Genomic DNA, 20,742 nt, shown 5'->3' on the forward strand with positions numbered 1-20,742 from the left:
GTTTGAGACCTGCTGTGAGATAGTGCACAGTCACTGATCTCCTTGCTAACTTCTCTTTTTTCCGTGCAGGCCACCAAGGAACTTGGACTCCAGAACCTTCATTACGATTGGAGACAAAGTATGTTTCAATGGTTTTTCCTTCTTCTGGTCCTTGCTTGTACTTCGCCACCCCCATACGTGCGTCAGACCCCTCTTGTCTGTCTGTCTCACGAATTGTCAAATGTCTACAAAAGCAGTCTTAAATTTCAAAGCACGCTGAGCTCAACCTGGTGGGAACCTGCACTCCTGCTGCCTGCAGTGGGGTTACTACAATGGGTTGATATTTCCGTCCACAAAACCTTCCCCACATTCAGTGATGAGTATCTGCACCAGGGTCTAAAAGATGAATGGCCAAATGGTAGAGCGGGTGGAGATGGGGTGAGGAATTGGTGAAATTTGAAACACTGTCACCAGTTCTGCTTAACAGTTAATCTATTAAGGCCAGAAGGGACCATTCCGATCTACCAGCCTGACCCCCTGCATGGCACAGGCCAGAGAACTCCACCCAGTTCATGGTAGGTGCCAGAGAGAGTGAGCAATGGGATGATGCAGCTCAGAGTCCTTGGCTTCCTGGGTGGGCCCTGCAGTACAGAAAGGAAGAAGACCAGCAGTGATTCCAGTGGGAGGTGGGTGAGGATCTGTGCTCCAGGACTGCAAAACCTATGCTCTTCTGCCGTGTTGGCTGGAATCGAGTCCAGACTGACAAAACCCATTGTTCTTCAGAGACAGACAGCCTGCTGCATTCCTTGCAGTGCACCACCTGTGGGGGCTCATCAAGATGGCACCTTTAAGAAGAGAGGCTCTCTTCTTCTATGCATGGACGTGAGGGAATCCCCTGGTCCCTTATTGTAAGAGACGGAGGCTTGCCCAAAATACCTCCCCCCATCTCACTGTCCTGTGCATCCACTATCAGCCTAGTGACACGCTCCACCTCAGAGGTGGGGGCCATTACCAGGGCTGTGTAGTGAATAGGTCTCTGGCACCTTCTGTGTCAGGGTCTCAAAATGCACCCTGTGAGGTAGGGCAGCATTGTCTCTGTTTTCTACATGGAGATGCTGAGGGACCGAGAAGACAAGAGACTTGTTCAAGGTCGCACAGAAAATCTGTGGCAGAACTGGGTCTTCTGAGCCCCAGTCTGTCTCCTTTAGGCCACCAGTCCAGCAATGCTCATGTGAATAGAGCAGGGCTCTGCGGGTTCCCTGCTTCTATCCCAGATGGCGGACAGCGAAATGAGCCATGTGGGTTTGAGGGACTTAAAAAAAAAAAAAAAAAAAAGACATGAAAATTAATGGGCTATGGATAGCATTATGGGATGGAGAAATTTGCATGCTGGGAACTTGACCCTTAGCTTCCAAAGATCCCTGGGTGAGTCATTTTTATCACACAACATGTTGCAAAAATTTCCCAGGAGACATTGTGCTTTGTATTGACGCAAGCGATTTACCAGCTGCGGTGGCTGAATGCCGATGTCACTTGTGTCGACCAAAGTTTGTCGTGTAGACCTGGCCTCCCTTGGTTAGATCACTTTGGGATGCTGCAGGATAGAAAGTCTTGTGGTGGGTGTGCAAAGCTATTGTGCTTCTAGAACAAATCCACGTGCTGCAGAGACCAGACACAATCCCCCACCTGCAGGGCTGGGATTACAACCCTGATCTCTTGGCCCCCACACCGCAAGCCTGGGCTGCTGCTTGAGCAAGCAGAAATCTCCCTCCCCGGCAGTAGTAGCAGGGCCTTTATCTCCTCTGTGGCTACAGGGCAATGTGGCAGTCACGTGGCTTGCTTCAATGCCTGCCTGATCACATTGCCAGTGGACTGCACTGAAGCCATGTGTGAGGGAATGAGCTTACCCGGCTGTGCGAAGCGCTGTGCAGCTAAAGGGCAGAAGGTGAAGGACCCTTCCTCCCAGTGTGCCGAGCTGCAGTCCGTCCGAGTGAGCTCCATGCACTCTCACTAACACAGCCCCGCTTGTGTTGCTCATTTCCAGGGCTGTTTGTTGCAGGTCTCTAAAGAGAAGCCATGCCTGGGTCTTGCACGGTGCTATAACCCTTCCGTGACGCCATGCCTTTCCTCCCGTGCCTCCCTTGGATTTACCCTGCGATGCCTCGTGCTCTGATGGAAAACACCAGCTGGAAATAGCTGTTGTCTCTGCTCGTTCAGTCTCTGGTTACGGGCCCTGCTGGGGCTGGGTCAGGCTGTTTGCAGTGGGGCTAAAAATAGTGCCTTGGAGGAGAGCTATAACTAACTGTTTACCTTCCATCCTGGGCAGGTGGCAAGTCAGATAAGATCTGGATCTCCAGCCCTCTGTGTGTGTGTGGGGGGGAGGAGCCTGCGCTCGTTCCCACAAAATGGCCCAGTTGCCTTTGTTTGAGTGGCCGGTGGGTACTGCGCAGGTTAATAGTTCGAGGGAGGAGGGGGCGGGGGTGGGAGAGACGCTTTGTAGCAGCCTGGCAGTGTGGCGCTCTAAGGGGGCTGGAGCTCAGGGAAAGGACTCTTTGCCTGCTGGTCTGTTCCCTTGCCCTGTGGCTCTCCAAGCAGTCCCAGTGCAGAGCCACAAGCTGCCTCCCTACCTTGAGAGAGACTAGATGCTGCTGAGCGTGCAGCATACAGGCCTCTTGCCCACCTCATTTTAATTAAACAAGTGACAGAACTGGCTGGCCAGAAATGTCCCCCACCTGCCCCAGCAGGTGCATGCGGCCTCTTTCCCCTCAGGCTGCTGTGCTGTGGTATGAGCGTCTCTACAGGCCCTTGACTTCCCCTTTGCGTGCAGGAGTCTTGCTTTGGCTCCCTAGGACCCGGAGTTTGTGCTGCCTGCCCATCAGACTGGAGCAGCATGGGGCAGGGAGGGAGCATTGAGGCACCTGCAGTTGTGGCTGAAAATCTCAGCCGTAGTCCACTGTGTCTGCGCAACCCATAAATATGTGTACCCTGGCCCCTGCGCTAACCCTAAACCAGCCCTGCCGGGCATTGGCACAGCAGCGAGGAGGGGATTAGTCCCCCTGCACCCTGGCGGGTGGGAACTCAGACCCTGGCAAGCAGCGGGGAGGATGATCCTGGCAGAACGCTGTGCTGGGAACTCCATCGGCTCTTAATGCTGGGGGGAAGGAGTCGCTGGCTTTTGGAAGTGGTTCGTGCAAACGCCCGAATAAAAGACTAAACTGGAGCGCTCACTGAATGGCTGCTCTGGAAGCAGCACAGATGCCCTCTTGGGAGCTGGGAGCCTGCTGCTGCACGCTTCATCCGCTGGCACCAACGGGAGGCAGCCCCCTTGGGTAGTGATTTTGCATGGGTCTCCGGTCAGCCTAACTCTGCTTGCTGACCTGCCCCCTGCCCTAGCCAGCTCCTCCCAGGATGTGCTGTATTGCAGGGGAAGCGGCTGGTGTCTTCCTGTGCTGGGCAGTGCATGCCTTACGGCTGAGCTCAGGCATGGAACTCCCCTGCTTCCTGGACCATATGGGGACCAGAGTCATCTGGCTTTAGTGGACGGTGTTGAGAGTTAAAAGGCACCATGTGGCAGAGTTCTCCTTTTGACCATTACATGGCCCAGTGGCTATGCAGAGAGGGCTCTTTAGGCCCAGATGTGCACTGGCCGCCTGTCTTCAGCACACAGCCCTGTTCCCCCTCCGCTCTGGGTGTAACCTGCGGGCGTTGTTTCTGGAGCAGAGTCCCCCTTGTGCAACAAATGTCGTACCTTACCCGCCCTTCCTCACAGCTTAGCTTTGACTCCTGTGTAAATAGTTGATTTCCTGAAGACCAAAGCAAAACGAGGGGCCATTCCAATCTTGTCGCGCAAAGGGAGGGCTGCTGCTCGCTGGGCGGAGTGCTTGCAGCTTCCTCGCACAATTCGCGGGGCAAGGAACCGATTGGTCTTTGTTACTCTGAATGGGTGTGCAAATAAATCTTGAGAGAGTAGCTCATGATTACATAGGAGAGGAAGGATAATCTAGCGGATGGAGCTGTGGGTTGGGCTCAAGAGACTGGGGATCAGTATGGGCACAAGCTCCCTGTGTGACCTTGGGCAAGTCACTTAGTCTACCCTGGGTCTTTCCGTTCCCTGTCTGTTAAATGGGGCATTACAAGGATAAAATCCATTCACAGTTTTGAGGTGCACCGGTACCGGGGGATGATGGCCATATAATATCTAGATGGAAAGTAGGAGAGCCCTGGAGTGGGTGAAGACAGTACTCTGCCATCGCCAGCAGCCATGCAAGTGTCCTACTTCACCAGCTATGTTCCCCTATTTAAATTCTCCTTTGCCTTGTAGCAAGAGCCATAATGTAACAAACTTGTTGATGCAAAGAGCAGAAGGGGGTGTCAACCCTTTCTGCTCCTCACTATTTATAAAGATGGCTGGAAAGGTGTGTGTGTTTAAAAAAAGATCTCAACCCTTAGAAATATCAGGAATGTCAAGTCTAGTCTTCATCTCTTTGAAGGAAGCTCTGTTGAGTGACTCTCAGATGTGCGGAAAGCTATCCCAGCCTAGGATAGAAGGGATGAGTGGAGTTGTTGCTTTATTTTAGGTGTTAAATGCAACAAAGCTAAACACTCTCAATTAAAATCGCTTCCTTGATTAACCAGCTTTCACTTCATTGGTATGAGGGACATTATAGGAATTGCTAGACTGGATCAGACCATCTGGTCCAGGAATTTGGATCCAACAATAGCTAGTAGCAGTAGTTTCAGAGGAAGGTGCAGGAGGCAGTGGTGGGATAACCTGCCCCCAGGGAAGTCTGCCCCTAACCCCAATTAGTTAGAGGTTGGTTTATGCCCTGAAACCTGTTTGGATCCTTCTAGATCTCAGGGTTTTTTAATCCATATTATTATAACTGTGTACTCTTGTTATCCATCTCCAATCTTCTTTTGATTCCTGACCATCTTGCTAGTTCTCCAGCTGTCCAGAGTCTCCTAGGGTAGACAAGCAATTGCAACCTTAGGTATCAACAACAAGATGACTATTAATGTTTTTTTGGGGAGGTGAGGGAAGAGTCAACTTTCAGGCCTTTCTTCCTAAGAAGTGTAAATAAGGCAGAAGCCCCTTTTCCCCATTTGCCTTGAATATATGGGGTTATACGCCGATAACAATGCATTGTTCCTTTAAAACAAGGAACGTCTGCAAGTCTTAAGTCCGGAGAGTCAACATTTTCTCTCTCACATCGGTTCACCCAACTAGAAAAATGAAGGTCCATGATCAGTACTGAATGAAATTCCTTCTGCGTCCTTGGGTACATGTCAGTTTAAAGCGGCAGAAAGTGGAAGATCTCTTGGATAGCTGCAATGCGCATGCCCGTTGATAAGGGTCCCTAAAGGTCTATTGATTGCGTTTCTGTAGCAACACATTTGCTGCTTGGCTGGAGTCTGAAAAGTTTGCAAAGCAGAATGGAGCAGGGGATGGGGCAGGCTTATAGAGCTCCGTAGTTCCCAGGATTGCTGGCGGTCACGCTCAGGTCACAGCTGCACCCAAAGTTGACCTATGGCTTCCCAGAATTTCCTGTGGAACGCAAGGTGGTGCAGGATAGAGCGGGCCCGGCGTTCAGCTCAGGTTTGCTGCCCCTGCAGCCACTATAGACACATCCTTGTACCAGTAATTCTGATACGGAGAAGCGTGTGTGTCGGAGGGGAGAAACCGACAGCGTTAGCTGCCTCCTGCAATGGCAGTTTGCCGTGGCTGGGCTCTGACTGCCAAGTGGTCGTGGGGCATTGGGCTTCAAACAGGTCCTGGGGAGGAAGGCAGCAAGGAACCTGCTTTCCCGTCTTAGCCGTTATCTCCGACACGGGCTGGGAAAATATACAGTATCTGGGCTTCTGTAACAGCCAGCATATGTCTTGGTATGTGTCTCCCCGCCTCGGGGCGGCTGCGGAGTTCACCTGAGGTGGCTGGGTGGCACCAGTGTGTATTTAACTGATTTCACATGCTTGAGCAAAGCCACTTAGTGAGACCACGGTGCGGAAGCGCTTGGTGGAGGTGCTGAGGCAGGGAAGGTGATGGCTCACTGAGCCCAGCTCGCTGCCCTGTTTAAATCACTTTACAAAGGCAGTAACCTAGCAGCGCGCGGTGTGGTTGCAGTCTTTAGCGTACGTTGTGTAGCAAGTTATGTGCCACTCGCCCAGCCACGTCTGCTTGCAATGGCGCCTGAGTCTCTCATGTTAATATTGTAACATCGCAGACACAGTCTGGTTAGTCCTTGTCTAGCGTGGAGTGCTGGCCCAGTCTATGCTGTCTAAACTGTGAGGAAATGCTTTAGGTGAAGTGTGTCCCAGCCAGTGCACGCAAAAGCCCAGTCTATGCCACCACTTCATGGATTGCAGCTAGCACCTAGTGTGACTGGATTTATGCTGGGAGATTGTCAAATGTGGATATGTTTCAATAACTTTGGACGGAGCCAACTTCACAGGGGTTTGGTAGGAGAAGGCTCTCTGATGCCCTGAATTCAGACTTCATTTCAGCCCACTGGATGCTGTTGGCCCTAAGCAAGTCTTCCCTTTGCATGGTAGCATCTTCTGTGCAGTGACAATGGGTACGGAACAGGACTAAACAGGATGGTGCTGGGTTTCCAGCATGGTTGGGCATATCCAATGGAAGCTCCACAGTGTTTCTCCTCTTATTCGGTAGGAAAGTTGGGGTGGGACAAATGAAAAGAGGGCTACTTAGCCTCCTCTGCCCTTGCCCGAGCAAAATGAAGTTGTTCGTCTGACCTACTTACAGACACAGCGGTCAGTGGGGACGAAACCTGGGACCAAAATTATAGGTCTATCACATGAGCCAAAGAAGTAACTTCACTAGCTGTGCATCGGCAGCAGGCTGTTAGGGTGCTGTGGGCCACCTCTAGCAGGAGTCATGACTGAACTAAACCAGTGTGTTACGGTCTCGTCAAAGTGAATGTCTGGGGTGGACGCTTCAGGTCAAGGCTTGGTTCTGTGGTTGGTGTCCATTTTCACGTGTGGCAGCGAGGGGAGGGATTGTAGCTCCTCCGCTCTTAGTCATGTTTCGTCTATCTCCTGTCGGTGCTGGTGTAGATGGTGATGTGTCCTCTCTCCTACAGAACTTTGAAGTGGAAGCCGATGACTTGGTGACCATTTCGGAGCTGGGCCGTGGAGCCTATGGAGTGGTGGAGAAAGTACGGCATGCGCAGAGTGGCACCATCATGGCTGTCAAGGTGAGAACAGCACACTGGGGTCTCCCGCAGTGGAGCGTGAGGCTCGAGAGAGCAGGGAGCAGCTCCTCTAGAAACCCAGTCCAGCGCCCGTTGGAGTTTATGGAGAGAACCTGAGTGACTCCTCTGGCTGTTGGATTGAGCCCCCGTCTCCTTGGGTACCTGGATGTGAATGAGACCCTGCCTAGTTCCGTGTGTGACTCCAGCACTCCATTGGTGGGGCTGGATTTGGGGAGGCACTGACTAGGCGAGTGGAAAAGCATGAGCAGAACCCACCTTCCTGTAGGGAATGGAGTGCTACTCCTGCAGCACAGGACGCTCTGAAGCATTTCAATGCTCGGTGCATGACATCCCAGCCCTCGAAGTTCATGCCCTCGGTCACCTGGACCTGCTGTGTAGGCCACTTGTATATCTAAGTGCCTGTTCAGGGGCTGGCATGCTTCAAGGGCTGGCATGCTTCAGGGGCTGGCACAGAGTCCACCAATGGTAGCGGAGATCCCTCAGTGGTACCCAAGTACACTACCTGGAAATCTGGGACCTATGTGTCTAAATGACCTAAGGGGTGGGTGAAATTCTGTCCATCAGCACTGCAGATGCAAGATGAGAGGCCTAGTGAAGGTTAGGCTAACAATGGGGCCCTTTAAAGCTCCAAGCACGTAATGGGAGGTCTGAGGTGTCACGTGTGGGCCCAAGAGCATAACTGTTGGCTAACGGCTTTTTTCTGTCTCAGAGAATCCGAGCGACCGTGAACACTCAAGAGCAGAAGAGGTTACTGATGGACTTGGATATCTCCATGAGGACAGTAGACTGCTTCTATACAGTCACCTTCTATGGAGCCCTCTTCCGAGAGGTAAGGGGGCAGTATTAGATCTGGTGTGCTCTGGCAGCTTGGTTCTTAACCTGCTTATGGTACAGGGGTGAAATGGTTTCTTGAAGAACCCCGTATCCAGCCTCTCCTGGCCATTCTGCAGGGGCTGTGTTAGTGGCTGGTTGGACTCCAGCATGGCACAGATCCGTCAATTCTCCAGAAGGAGTAGATCCTAGGCCACCATATTACATCCACCAAGTGCCAAGGAGCCTGGGTGAGGAGGGGGAGTAGTCTCTCTCTCCTCCACTGTCCCACCTCCGTACTAAGGCTCTGATTCAAAGCTCATTGCATCAACGGGGATCTTTCCAGCCATATCACTGTACTTTGCAGCAGGCCTTAAAACAGTACTTGCAACGGTATCTTAAGTGCAGCGTTGGCCCATATGTCTTCATCCCGCCCATGCCGCAGGCAAACATGGTGCTCGGATACAGAAGGAGCTGATGCTTGCAGCAACAGCGTACAGGTTTTCCTGCATCAAAAGGGCAGGGACTGCCACCTTCATTTGATCTCAGGGTGATTCTGTGCAAGGAAATTCCTCCTCCTCCTCCTCTTCCTCGTGAACGGCTTCTCTCCTCATTAGGGCGATGTGTGGATCTGCATGGAGCTGATGGACACCTCTCTGGATAAATTCTATAAGAAGGTGCTGGAAAAGAAGAAGACGATCCCTGAGGATATCCTCGGGAAGATCGCTGTGTCTGTGAGTGGCTGGCTTTTGATTGGAGAATGCTGGGTGGTGTCCTTCGGTACCATCCCCCTACCGACCCCACCTTTGGTTCTGGAAGCTTGCACTGCCCCAGGGCTTGGCCCTGGGGCATGCTGCACAGGTCCTAAGCATGGTGACATTTGTGTGTGAATGCAAAGAGACCACGCGTTGCCGGCCCTGGTGCCCTGAAGCTACTGGCACACGCCACCTGTTCGAACACATACTCGTTTAGAAGCTGGTGGCGGTGTTGCTGGGAAAGGCTTACTCTGTGAGGTTCGGTGTGTCTGACAAGTTCTCTCTCTCCTGATCTCTAGATAGTACGAGCACTGGAGCATTTGCACAGTAAACTGTCGGTGATTCACAGAGGTAAGTGCTGGGTGACTAGAATGACATGCCTGCATGATTCTCTCTCCTTGGAATCCATTTTAGAAGGGCTCAAATCCTGTAGGATGCTGGGTGTGGCTGGCTCCTGGATTCGTTTTGCAGAAGGTGCTTAGAATTCTGAGACAAGCTTCAAACCTACAGGCCTGACCCTAAGGGATGTTTTGCACCCATGACACATTGAAGTTGTTCCTTATAACTAAGGCTGCGTGTCTCGTCACGGAAGACACAGATTCTGTGACCTCCGTGACTTCTGCAATGGCTGGTGCTGGCTCAGGGGCTGCTTGAGCCCCCAGCACCAGCAGGGATCCTGGGTCACATGCCCGCGCCCCCCCCTCCAGCACCAGTAGGGGTCCTGGGCCTTGTGCTGCTGCCCCCCCCCCCCCCCCGGCACCAGCAGGGGTGCCGGGTCACCCCCCACCTCCAGCACCCATGGTGCTCCCAGAGCACCCGGCCCAAGTTTTAGTTAGGGGTATATAGTAAGTCATAGTCAGGTCACGAGCTGTGAATTTTTGTTTACTGCCCGTGACCTGTCCATGACTTTTACTCAAAATGCCCATGACTAAAATGTAGCCTTATTTTTAACCCACCACATGATTCTGGGCCTTTTCCCCTTTCCAGCTCGAATGTGTAACAATTTTATTTCCACATACTTCCCACTCACAACTTCAGCTCCTGAAGAATGGGCATAAATTGCAGACTGTTAGAAAAATTCCCTCAGATTCCTTGCAGCTGGCCGGGGGCTGAAGGATAAACTCATGGCTAAAACTCAGGGACTGGAAGACAGGAGACTTAGGTCCTCTTCCTTGCTCTGCTATAGCGGAGGCATAACCTTGGGCAAGTCACTTATTCTGTCTGCGCTTCAGGTTCTGCATCAGAAGAGATCTGTCTGTCGCCTAAGGAGGTAGAGCAGGGGTGGCCAACCTGGGGCTCCGGAGTCACATGCGGCTCTTCAGACGTTACTATGCGGCTCCTTGTATTGGCACCGACTCCGGGGCTGGAGCGACAGGCGCCAACTTCCCAGTGTGCCAGGGGGTGCTCGCTGCTCAACCCCTGGCTCTGCCACAGGCCCTGCCCCCACTCCACCCCTTCCCGCGCCCTCTCATGAGCCTGCAGTGCCCTTGCTCCTCTCCCTCCCACCCAGAGCCTCCTGCATGCCATGAAACAGCTGATCGGGAGGTTTGGGGAGGGAGTGGGAGGTGCTGATTGGGTGGGGCCGCCAGTGGGCGGGAGGTGCTGGGAGTCGGGGGTGGGGAGGAGCTGATGTGGGGGCTGCTGACGTATTACTGTGGCTCTTTGGCAATGTACGTTGGTAAATTCTGGTTCCTTTTCCGGCTCAGATTAGCCACCCTTGAGGTAGAGGCTTAGCTCATCCTGGGGTATAAGGTGCTATAGAAGTGCAAAGTATACTAAAAATAAGAGCGTATAATATTAAAATCTAGGATCAGTGGGGCTTTTGACTTCTGATCTTGTTTCCTTTGGCTTCTCCTCTCTCCCTTGAGTCAGCCAGGATTCCCTGCAAAGTCTCTGCCAGACAGGAACATTGACTTCCTGGTTTTAAGCCTCCTTAATTCTGTAGCCCACTTCTTTTGTGCTTTCTAAATGGAAGATTTAATCCGCTCCCTCTCTGTAATCCTGTTAGATGTGAAGCCTTCCAACGTTCTCATTAACAAGGAGGGGCACGTGAAAATGTGTGACTTTGGAATCAGTGGCTACTTGGTGGACTCCGTTGCTAAGACCATGGATGCTGGCTGTAAACCCTACATGGCTGTAAGTGTGTGTGGATGTGTAATCTGGTCTGTCATTTTGAGCCTGCATTCTGCCTTGGATCAGCTGTGGGTGGCTCTGTCCCCTCCCCAGCTCCTAATTTTAAGTAGGAACAGAATGAAAACAAACCACCTGCCCACTCCCCTTGGCCTGCCCTGAAATTGAACCGCTCACAGAATGTTCTCTGGGGGCCCCGATTCAGCAAAACACTTGGTTTAACTTGAAGCATGTAATGGGCCCCACTCAAGTCACTGCACATCTGATTAATTGAGTCAGCGGGGTTACCCGTGTAGTTAAGCATGGGCTTTGTTGGACTGGGCACCAAGCGTTGTCTCTGTAACTCAGGCTGCTCCCCTGCCATCTTCTATCCTCAAAATAGCACAGGGAATCGTCTTACTAGCCTGGCCGTTGGCAGAAGATGCCTGTTGGCTGGCTGCCTCCTCATTGGCTAGACAGTGTGCTGACATTTCTACTTACTGAGCTAATCAGGATTGTTTCACTGCTTGCCTTGTCCTCCCAGCACCCCGCCCAGCGTTACCCACCTGTTGCTGTCTTGTTATATGTGCGGACTGTACATTCCTTGGGGGCAGGAACTGTCCTTTTCTCAGATGGATGCACAGTACCTCGCACCAGGAGGGCCACCATAACTGATGATATTGGCAATTGCAGTTGAAGCCATTTCTGGGAGTTGGAATGTGGGGAAAGAAGAACAAAATTAATGTGGGTAAGGCTGATCAAGACATTGCTTTGATCAGTCTTGTTTAGAGGTAACTTTTCTCGGGGGAGCCTATACCCTAACATCAGCCCATGGGGAGCCCACCTAGGCTGGGTTTCGTAGTGCAGAATATATGCTGGTAGGTGTCTGTCTGTCTTCTACGTTGGGCAAATGAGATTGAGTTGAATGCATCTTCCATCTTGTCATTACAGCCTGAGAGAATAAACCCGGAACTGAACCAGAAGGGCTACAACGTGAAGTCTGATGTGTGGAGTCTTGGAATCACAATGGTAATGGTGCTCGCGCTCTGTGGTCTGTATGACCACGCTGGGGAGGGCCTACCTCCAGCTTGTAGCCTGGTCATGTTTAAAGTGGTTTGGAAACTGCTACCCCAGGAGGATATGTTCCAGTAGAAGCCAAATCCTAAGGCCAGTTCCTGTTCCAGTCTATGGGAGCAGGACTGGATGAAGACACAGTAAGGGCCTCGGGGTTTGGCCCTCAACAGACTTCTCCTTGCATTCCCCGGTACAGCTGTTTTGCTGCCTGGGGCTGTGGTTTTCACAAGTACGTTGGGCAGTATCAGGTTAGCTCTGAGCCCCCCTCCACTCCAGAGGGGCTTAAATCCCTTGGCAGGCAAATGAAAATGGCAGGCTGGGCTGTGGGCTCCCAGGGGTGCTGGGTCCAGGCTGGCTCTGTTGATGAAGAGGGTGCTGGTGCCTCTTGTGGGAAGCCAGGATCCCAGGCTTTTAACACCGCATTCACGGCCCTGTCCACCCTCCAGTTCCCTCGTGTGCTAGTTGGGGGCATGGTCTCCGTAGCTGGGCACAAGGAATGTGGTTCAGCTTGTACCCAAGGAGCGACTGTTCTGCCAACCCAGCTGTTTGTACCATGTGCCTGACCCGTGTAGCAGTGCATTCTGGGAGTATCTGGGTCAGTCATGCCATAGTGCCCAGAGAACATGCACACAGAGTAGCAGGTGGGTCAATGCGATGTGGGATATGTCACTGCCCAGAGAGCTGGGAGGAAGGAGGGCCAGCCCAACCAGTTACAGAAAGCAGAGCTTTGGGGATCTGGGTGTTGCAAGAAGTGAGTTGCACCCATCTCAAGACCTCTAGCTGGGGAGGGTGAGGAACACACAACTCTCATGATGCGTGGACACAGGGAATGTTTCAAGCCAGCCATGCTGCTCTCTGGTTATAAATCTGATTTGTAGTAGTGGTGGCTTAGGGTAGCTTATCTACCAAGCGTAAGAAACTGCTGTTTCAGTGAGCATCTAAAGCCTTCTGGCACCAATGGACGAAGGAAATCGCGGTTCGTGGCTCAAAGAATTTAAAGCCTGGGAAATGTTTTCTCCCCTTCCAAGAGATGGAGAGGCTGAGGGGGTAGTGTGTGTTTGTTTTTTGTTTTGTTTTTTTAAAGGATTTCCCCCATGCTTTTAACTGTGACATTCATGAAGTTGGTTTGTGCATGCGGCAAAGGACTGCCTTGGCAAATGTCGTCCGTCCCTGTCCCTTCATCCCGTCCCCCCCACCACCCCGCAAAAGCAACCTCCAACACTTGCCTGTTCGAATTTGCATTCAGTCTGGAGCTGAGCTGATTGGACACCTGCGCAGCAGCCTGGAAATGTGATCATGCTTCAGTTTTCCTCCCAAAATGCAGGAAGCCGTGCAATGAGCAATTGTGTGAATGAGGAAATCTATCGGCTTATGTAAAAGCCAGAGAGAGGGCTCCACTGAAATGTTGCCAGCAGGCCACTGATTTTTGCCCCAGCCTGTGTGATTCTTACTAATGTCTTCCTCTGGGCTGGCTTCCTGTTTTTGTAACCTAGGGGCCAGCATGTATTCAGGACTGTTGGCTAGTACCAAATAGGATCTTTTCGTGGGTGGGTTGCACAGAGTTTTCTGGCAGCAGGAATCCGAATCCAGACTGGTCACCAATCATGAGACCAAAGCCTCCTGGGGCTGCTGCATTGTGTGCCCAGTGTCCCTGCAGGGTGTCGGAGCTCATTGAGGGCTCCTTCCTGCCCTCCCATCCTGGCCTGTGCCAGGCAGTCAGTGACTCTTCCAGCAGGTAACAGTGCCTGTCTGAGGGCAGGAACGAATCCTTTGTAACACGGTGCCATCCCTCGCAGCACTATAGAGAATTTTTACAGGGCAACTCTCATTGTAGTGGTTAAGGACATAAACAGCAGAAGCTAAACTTAGCACAGCTTGCATCGGGCCATGAAGCTGGCTAGACTCTGGCTTCTATGCATTCCAAACCCTTCCAGAGCTTGCTCTGCCGCTGGCCCGCAGAGTTCTCCTTTAGGAGCCAACCGCATGAGCCCCCTAACTGAGCTTAGCTACCGAGACAGGGTTCGTGGTGATGTACCTTAAAGATACAGCTGCAGCTGTGGACCCAGAGGAAGGGCAGCGAAGCTGTCTAGAGATGTGGGAGAACTTGCAATCAAAAGGAGAAAAGGAAGGCTGAGTGTTTAGGTCTGAAAAAAGAGCTGGAGGGCAGTCAGCAAGTATGTGGGCAGTACTTGGAGCGGGATCAATCCTTGTTCTTGTTTTGCTTCCATTGCACGAGCTCCAAGTTACCATCAGACTTAAAAGAAAAGAAGCCTCTGGAATGTGCAGGAGGCTGGAGATTTTTGTTGGGTTTGACTAGGCAGCCTGACTTTGACCGAGAACACTGGAAATTATGCAGGCTAGGGTAGAGGTGGTTGAATCTCCTGATTCTGGGCATAAGCCGATCACCAAATAAATATCCTTTCTCTATGTGGCATTACATGATGCCTCTGGGTGCCTGGTAGGATTTTGTCTGCCTCTGAAACATGCAGCAAAGGCTGCTGATAGAGTAAAGATAGCAGGTTTGGTGGATTCATGGTCCAAACTGGAATAGCCGATTCTCTGCTAACTAATTCTCTTCCATTGGCTTTCCTATTCCATGGGCGTGTCTTTTTGTGTAGTAATATTCCCGGTGGGGGTTAGTGTAAACTCAGGAGGGTGTTAGGAATCTTCAGATGCCCAAATGCCACGTGATGGACATGTTGAAAATGGGCTGAGTAATACCGAAGCGGCCAGCTGCAAAGCAGCTCAGAACTGCCTCGTTTTTCATGGAGAACCTTTTAAAAAAAAATAAATAAAAAATCCCGTTTTCAGAATTTCCTCGGAGAACATATAATATATGTGGGTGAGAAGCCAAAATCTGGAAAAAGAATTGGAGTTGTGGAAAAGCACTTTAGCTTCTGGTTTAATTTTTTAATGAAAAACAGGAAAGTTTTGGCAGGAAACTTTCATTTTGGTCAAAAAGTTCATTTAAAAATGTCACCATTTTTTCACCGAAACAGTATCAACGATCAACTGCTAGTGCCCAGTGTACACTTGGGGCTGTTGGCCTGAAGCTGGTATACTGTATTGCTGTAGTGTCTAGGAACCGAAGTCATGGCCCAGGACCCCTTGTGCTAGCAGAAACACAAAGACAGTCCCTAACCCAGAGAACTATCTAAGTACTATGATGCTGCGGAGCAGTCTGAGGACATGGGCATGCAGTATAGCCAATTCCTCATGGCTGTCTTTTTTTTCTTCTTTTCCCTCCCTTCCCCTCCTAGATTGAGATGGCCATTCTCCGCTTCCCCTACGAGTCCTGGGGCACCCCCTTCCAGCAACTCAAGCAAGTAGTAGAGGAGCCTTCGCCCCAGCTCCCTGCTGATCGCTTCTCAAAGGAGTTTGTGGACTTCACAGCACAGTGGTGAGTGTCTGAACTGAACCCCATCAGTCTCCTGTCTGAGCCTACGGAGGCTTCCCGATGCTGAGTGCTGGTCTTCCGTATCAAAGCACAAACCTTACCTTTACTCTGCCTCGGGACCCCCGTAAGTCTTTCCTGTCCCCTCGTCCCAAATCACCACTGTCCTGCAATCCGTGCCACAAACGCTCCACAGATCCATTTGGTTTTGCCTGGGCCGGCTGAAAAGGAACAGATTGCTCTTCTGCTTTGTACGGTTCACCCTGTTGGAATTTCGGTGATGACTTGTTCAGCTGCAGAAACTCAACCCAGTTGCAGCATCCTGATGCATCTGCTGCCTGACGCTGTCTTTGGCTGCCACTTAGAATTAGGTGAAGGTTCATTGTGACTTTCAGAGGATAAAGCACATCTCAGCTATGCTGGGCTTCGCGCAACTTTTTAAGCGCACCTAGACTCTGCACCGCAGTAGCCTTCAGCTCTTAACTGGGCTATAGCTGGGCCTGTGATTCTGGCATAGGTATTGGCATGCAGCATCTGTCCTGTTGGGTGGTACCCAGACCCTCTTATATTGGGCACAGCTTGCACGTGTTCTGGCTGTACAAGGTGAAGGGTGAGGTTTTCATGTGACTGATTTGCCAGGCCAGGAACGTGTTTGCTGTCCAACAGTGCTTTCCTGTTTGCCTGCTTAATTGATTTGCTAGGCTCTTAGGTTCAAAGCCAATACGTGTGTAACCAAGGGGAGTTAAGAACTGGTAGTAGCCTAATAGAAAGAAGGGGATGCTGGCTAGTGATCTCCCTCTTCTGTCCCATCCTATTTAGTCAATGGACAGCAAAGATTAAGCTACTGTGTCATGGACATTTTTTTTTTTTCTTTCCCCCTATTCCAGCTTAAGGAAGAACCCTGCAGAACGAATGAACTATTTAGAACTTATGGTGAGCATGGATTTTTATTTTTTGATCTCACAAAATCTTGGCCTGTAACTAAAGCTAAATGAATAGTCAGTAAGTGTTAGACCAGTGGTACAACACGCTACACAGCTTAGTTTAGACTCCGGGCTATCTGTACACTTTGAACTCTTTTGCTGAGTCCCAAGTCAGTGACACGGAACAGGTGCGGATTAAACAGGCATATTGAGGTGTCTGCCAGCCAGGTGCATCATGGGTATTCAGACTTCCATCCCTTCACCACCGTCTCCCGTCACCTCTGCTGCTGGCTGGCTTGGAACAATCTCAGCTGTTGGTGTGACAGCTGCTATCGTGGCTGACACACCTGTGGTTGAACTGGGGACCTCCAGAGCTAAAAGCATGAGCTGCTACAGCTTGAACTAGTGAACGAGGGCTCCCTAGTTGGGGCTGTAAGAACCCAGATAATCTGCTGACCAGCACAGAGGAGGACCTGTAACACACGCCCATCAGCTGGTTACACTGGTTTCTGCCACCTGTGATGCTGTGTGGTTGAGTTGTCCCCGATGTCTGACTTTTGTCCTAGAATTTTGTATGTACTTTGAAAGCAGAGGTCACAAAGTGTGCAACGAATCTGTTCAGCTCAGTGTCCTCTGAGATTCAGCCCAGGGCCTCAGACCTGCTGTCTAAAAGGATCAATGTACCAGCCTTGGGCATTCTTGTTGTATTTGCCGGGGGGAAGGGGCAGGGGGGCCACCACAATGTATTGCTGACTTTGTGACTGCTGCCACAATTGTGTTCAGTGTTTGTCCTTCCTCATGCTCAAGCTGACTCCGTCCTGGTTCTTGTTGGCAGGAACATCCTTTCTTCACCTTGCACAACGCCAAAGAGACCGACATGGTCTCCTTTGTGACAGAGATCCTTGGGGAAGACGCCTAACTCACCAGACTCGCTGCCACGTACAGTCACTTCAACCCAATGCCCTGGCTTCCCTGCACAAGAGAGGATGCGGACTCATGTTCACAGTGGTTTGCACAAATTGCATCTCCCCAGCCTGTGTGCGTCTCCAAGCCAGCTGGGCGCGGGGGCACTCTGGTTTTTATCACCTGTATGCTGAAAGTTACACAGGAAGGACCTTGTGGAAATTGACACACACAGTAGTCAGTGCTGTTACTGACTAACCCATGGGATGGAGGGGGCTCGGGAGATGACCTGCTGGTGCCAGACATTCCTCCTCAGTTGTGTCAGGGGAACCAGACTCCTGTGTATCTGAGCTGAGGAATCTGCTATGCCTGAGGATGGGGCAGGGGGAGTGTGAAATAGCCCTCCCCCAATACCATTCAGGTGCGGCAGTGAAGGGTCCAGAGAATATTTGCACTCGCTCCCTCCATTGTGCAGCAGAGTCAAGAGATTCTTCTGGCACTCTCTAGTCTCCTGTCCCCACCTCTCCGAGGCCTGGGGAAGGGGTGGGAGGGTGTCTCTTCCTGAGCCACTGGGGGCCTGAGGGTGCACAGGCTGCCTCCATCAGAGTTCAGTCTTGTTCTGCCTTCCCTCAAGCCCTGCCCTCCCCGCCCGGTACCCTCGCTGCGGGGATCCCACAGGGCTCTGTTCAGAAAGGGGTCTGTGGAAATCTGGGCACAGCTGCAGTTTGCTGCTGCTTGTGGAAGAGGTGGTGGGGGGTGTCGTGGCTCCAGGATCAGAAGCGCGCGGCTGTCCAAGGCCGCTCCACGGCTGAGGTGCCCCTCCCTTCCCAGAGCCCTCTTGAGGCAAATCCACAAACGGGTCAGGTCTCCCTAGACTGTTACAGTAGACCCCCTGTTCCCCCTCAACAGCCTGTTCAAACGGTCCCAGCTTGTTCTAAGCTCCTGCACCCACGCTCCCTGGGCAGCTGCATTCCCGCCTTGGACCACTTCCCCACTCACACCGGCCAGTGGACCCCTGTCCAAACAGACACAGGCCCATGGCATTTGGGGAGAGGATTCCATGTGCAGCCCTTCCCCACCCCAATAAACCGGGCTGAGATTGGCTAGGCAGTTAGGCGGCCAGCTCCCATTGGTAGTCAGTGAGTTAGGTGCCGAAATCCCACCCTCAGCGATGTTTCAGATGTTCATAGAGGCTATGACTTCTCCCCCTTCCCCTCTGCCCCCTGTGGCTGGGCCCTCCCACCCGGAGCTCAAGAACTGACCCAGCACTGTGACTCTCGTTCATTTCTGAGGTTGCTTTAATGCCTATTCGGTCCCGTGTTCACCAAAAAAAAAAAAAAAAAAATCTATGTAAAGCCAATGATGTGTCGAGGTGGTGCTGGTAATTGTACATTTGATGTGTATATATAATGGATTTTGTAACTCATTTCCTAGTTTTAATTGAACTAGCTATAAATTAAACCCTTTCCTTGTGGGAGGAGGGGGCCTCCCCCTTCCTTAACAAATCCACTGTGAAAACCAGATGGGTCCCCCCTCCCGCAGCCATAGAGGCCTTTGAATGGGCCAGGGAATGGAGGAGTTATGACTTCTGCTGTATGTGATCACAGAATGCACATGCCATATGTGGATGATGTTTTTAAAATGGAATGAGTTTTCTGATTTTTTTTCCTTTCTAATACATATTTGTGTGTGTGTGTGTATATATATATATATATATATATTTTTAAATCACTGATGAACATACAAATGTATATGTGGCTAGTGGGTTGGTGAATGCAAGCAACTTTCTGGTTACATTTGGGGTGGCCGGGATGGGTCACAACAAGGCGTAAAAATTGTGGGGTAGTTTGGGTATTTGTTGATAAAAATGCATCTTTTTAACCAAACCTCTTTAAAGACACCTCTTGGAACTTTGTACGTGGGAGATCTGGCTTTCAGGGTGCGGCTCCATTAACTTGTGCTCTGCCCCTTTATAAATCAGGTCACCTAAGTTCATGGCTCTTGTTGTTCTGCTGCATAGTCAATCTAAGGGCTTCTCTACAAGGGGAAATTGACCGGAGTAGCTCCCGTTGTGGAGACTCTATACTGGAATGAGTCACTTGTATTTCATCACAATTAGTGCACTTCCAGAGCAGAGCAGTTATCCCAGGATAAGTGGACTGCACTGGAATAGTGTTCACAGTGGTGGTTTTATTGCAGAATAGCTTATTCTGCAATAGCTATTCTGGCTAATGTCCCATTTTAGACCATGCCTTCCACAACCAGCGCTGTTTATTGATTGGAGATGGCTAAGCCCTGCTCTGTTCTATGGTTCAAAGTACCTTTTTAGATTTACCTGTTGTAAGAAAGTGATTTAACGCTTTCAGCTGCTCCTTCCTCTCACCCACTCTGCAAACCACCTGGAACTCTCATGAGACTTGTAGGTGCAACTCTACAGGCTTGGGACGGCAGCTTTGCTGCTAAGCTGTACGATTGTATTTTTCCTTGTTGGTTAGTTGGGATTGTTTTATTTTGACTTTGAGCTCTTTTCCCTCCTTTATTTCCCCCTCGGGTGTTTTGGGGATTGGTTATCGTTTACTGCGTGGGTTTTGGATGCCTTTCACCTTGCCTGATAAAGCCCTGGCTCTGGTTGGATTCCAGCTGTACTTCTGGTGGCCTGGGAAGGACTTTCCTTTTGCCTGTGTATGGGGAAATCCCATCTGGGGAGCAAATCTCGCACCCTGTGACTGACGTGATGCCAAGGTATTGTTCTCACTGCCTGCACCGGGAGTAAATCTCGCTCTGGGCTAGTTAAATTTTATTTCAGCTTTACCGTTCTGGTATGTGCCCTTGTTTTCTTCTGCTCCAAGGCCTTTATTCTTCTGGCTCTGTTGCTTTCCCTCCGTGGATTGGTGGAAGAACTCCAAGTAACTGCTTGGAACCCAGCTGGGCTTGGAGAGAGAGAATTGTTGCCATGAGAGAAGGCCCTCTCACCTTGTGCTTATGAGAATGGTCTGTAACCATTAACTTGGTCATTGTTTTCAATAAAATAAGCCCCCAAACCAGCTTCTCAAGAGCTTTTCTTGGAACATCAATACTTGCTCATTCTAGCTGCCCCAAACAGTTGTCTATTTTCAGTGTTGGAGTTGGTATTGAAACAAATGAAGTGTATTACAGGAATGCCCCCTCCGGTTGGAGCCGGGCCCCGTGGTGCTAGGCGCTGTACAGACATAAAAAGACAGCTCCTGCCCCGGAGATTGCAGTCTTAGTTTAACACATGACAACACAGCCAGGCAACAAATGGGGAAGGTCAGGGCAACAGCGGTGTACGCAGTTTGTAGAGGTACTGGTATAAGCAGTGTTGTCTAATGGATAGAACACTAAAGTGGGATGCAGGAGACCTCTGTTCTGTTCCTGGGCTGCTGAGGGACTATGGGCAAATCACTTTGCCACTCCGTGCCTCGGTTTCTCCACCTGTGCAATGGGGATAGTGACGCTGAGCTGCGGAAAGTGCTCTGAAAACTATGGCTAACAAGCTGTAGATAAGATAGGCTAGCAGAGCTAGCTCCTGCTGCTGTTAGTCATGC

The 20,742-nt window shown here is 51.0% G+C and overlaps 1 protein-coding gene across 3 annotated transcripts in view; it reads left to right on the forward strand.

Annotated features, from left to right (window-relative positions):
• MAP2K3 (mitogen-activated protein kinase kinase 3) overlaps nucleotides 1-20,220 on the forward strand; it is a 53,711-nt gene extending 33,491 nt beyond the window's left edge. For all 3 annotated transcript variants that reach the window (XM_073361886.2, XM_073361884.2, XM_073361885.2), the window contains exons 4-13: nucleotides 70-118; nucleotides 7,077-7,190; nucleotides 7,918-8,037; nucleotides 8,636-8,752; nucleotides 9,073-9,124; nucleotides 10,782-10,909; nucleotides 11,834-11,911; nucleotides 15,217-15,356; nucleotides 16,238-16,283; nucleotides 17,109-20,220. In XM_073361886.2, the coding sequence (XP_073217987.1) occupies nucleotides 70-118; nucleotides 7,077-7,190; nucleotides 7,918-8,037; nucleotides 8,636-8,752; nucleotides 9,073-9,124; nucleotides 10,782-10,909; nucleotides 11,834-11,911; nucleotides 15,217-15,356; nucleotides 16,238-16,283; nucleotides 17,109-17,192 (928 nt within the window). In that variant the 3' untranslated portion in view covers nucleotides 17,193-20,220. The remainder of the gene's footprint in view (nucleotides 1-69; nucleotides 119-7,076; nucleotides 7,191-7,917; nucleotides 8,038-8,635; nucleotides 8,753-9,072; nucleotides 9,125-10,781; nucleotides 10,910-11,833; nucleotides 11,912-15,216; nucleotides 15,357-16,237; nucleotides 16,284-17,108) is intronic.
• Nucleotides 20,221-20,742: the final 522 nt, after the last annotated feature.

This window comes from Lepidochelys kempii, chromosome 10 (assembly GCF_965140285.1).
Source record: "Lepidochelys kempii isolate rLepKem1 chromosome 10, rLepKem1.hap1, whole genome shotgun sequence".
Lineage (NCBI taxonomy): Eukaryota > Metazoa > Chordata > Testudines > Cheloniidae > Lepidochelys > Lepidochelys kempii.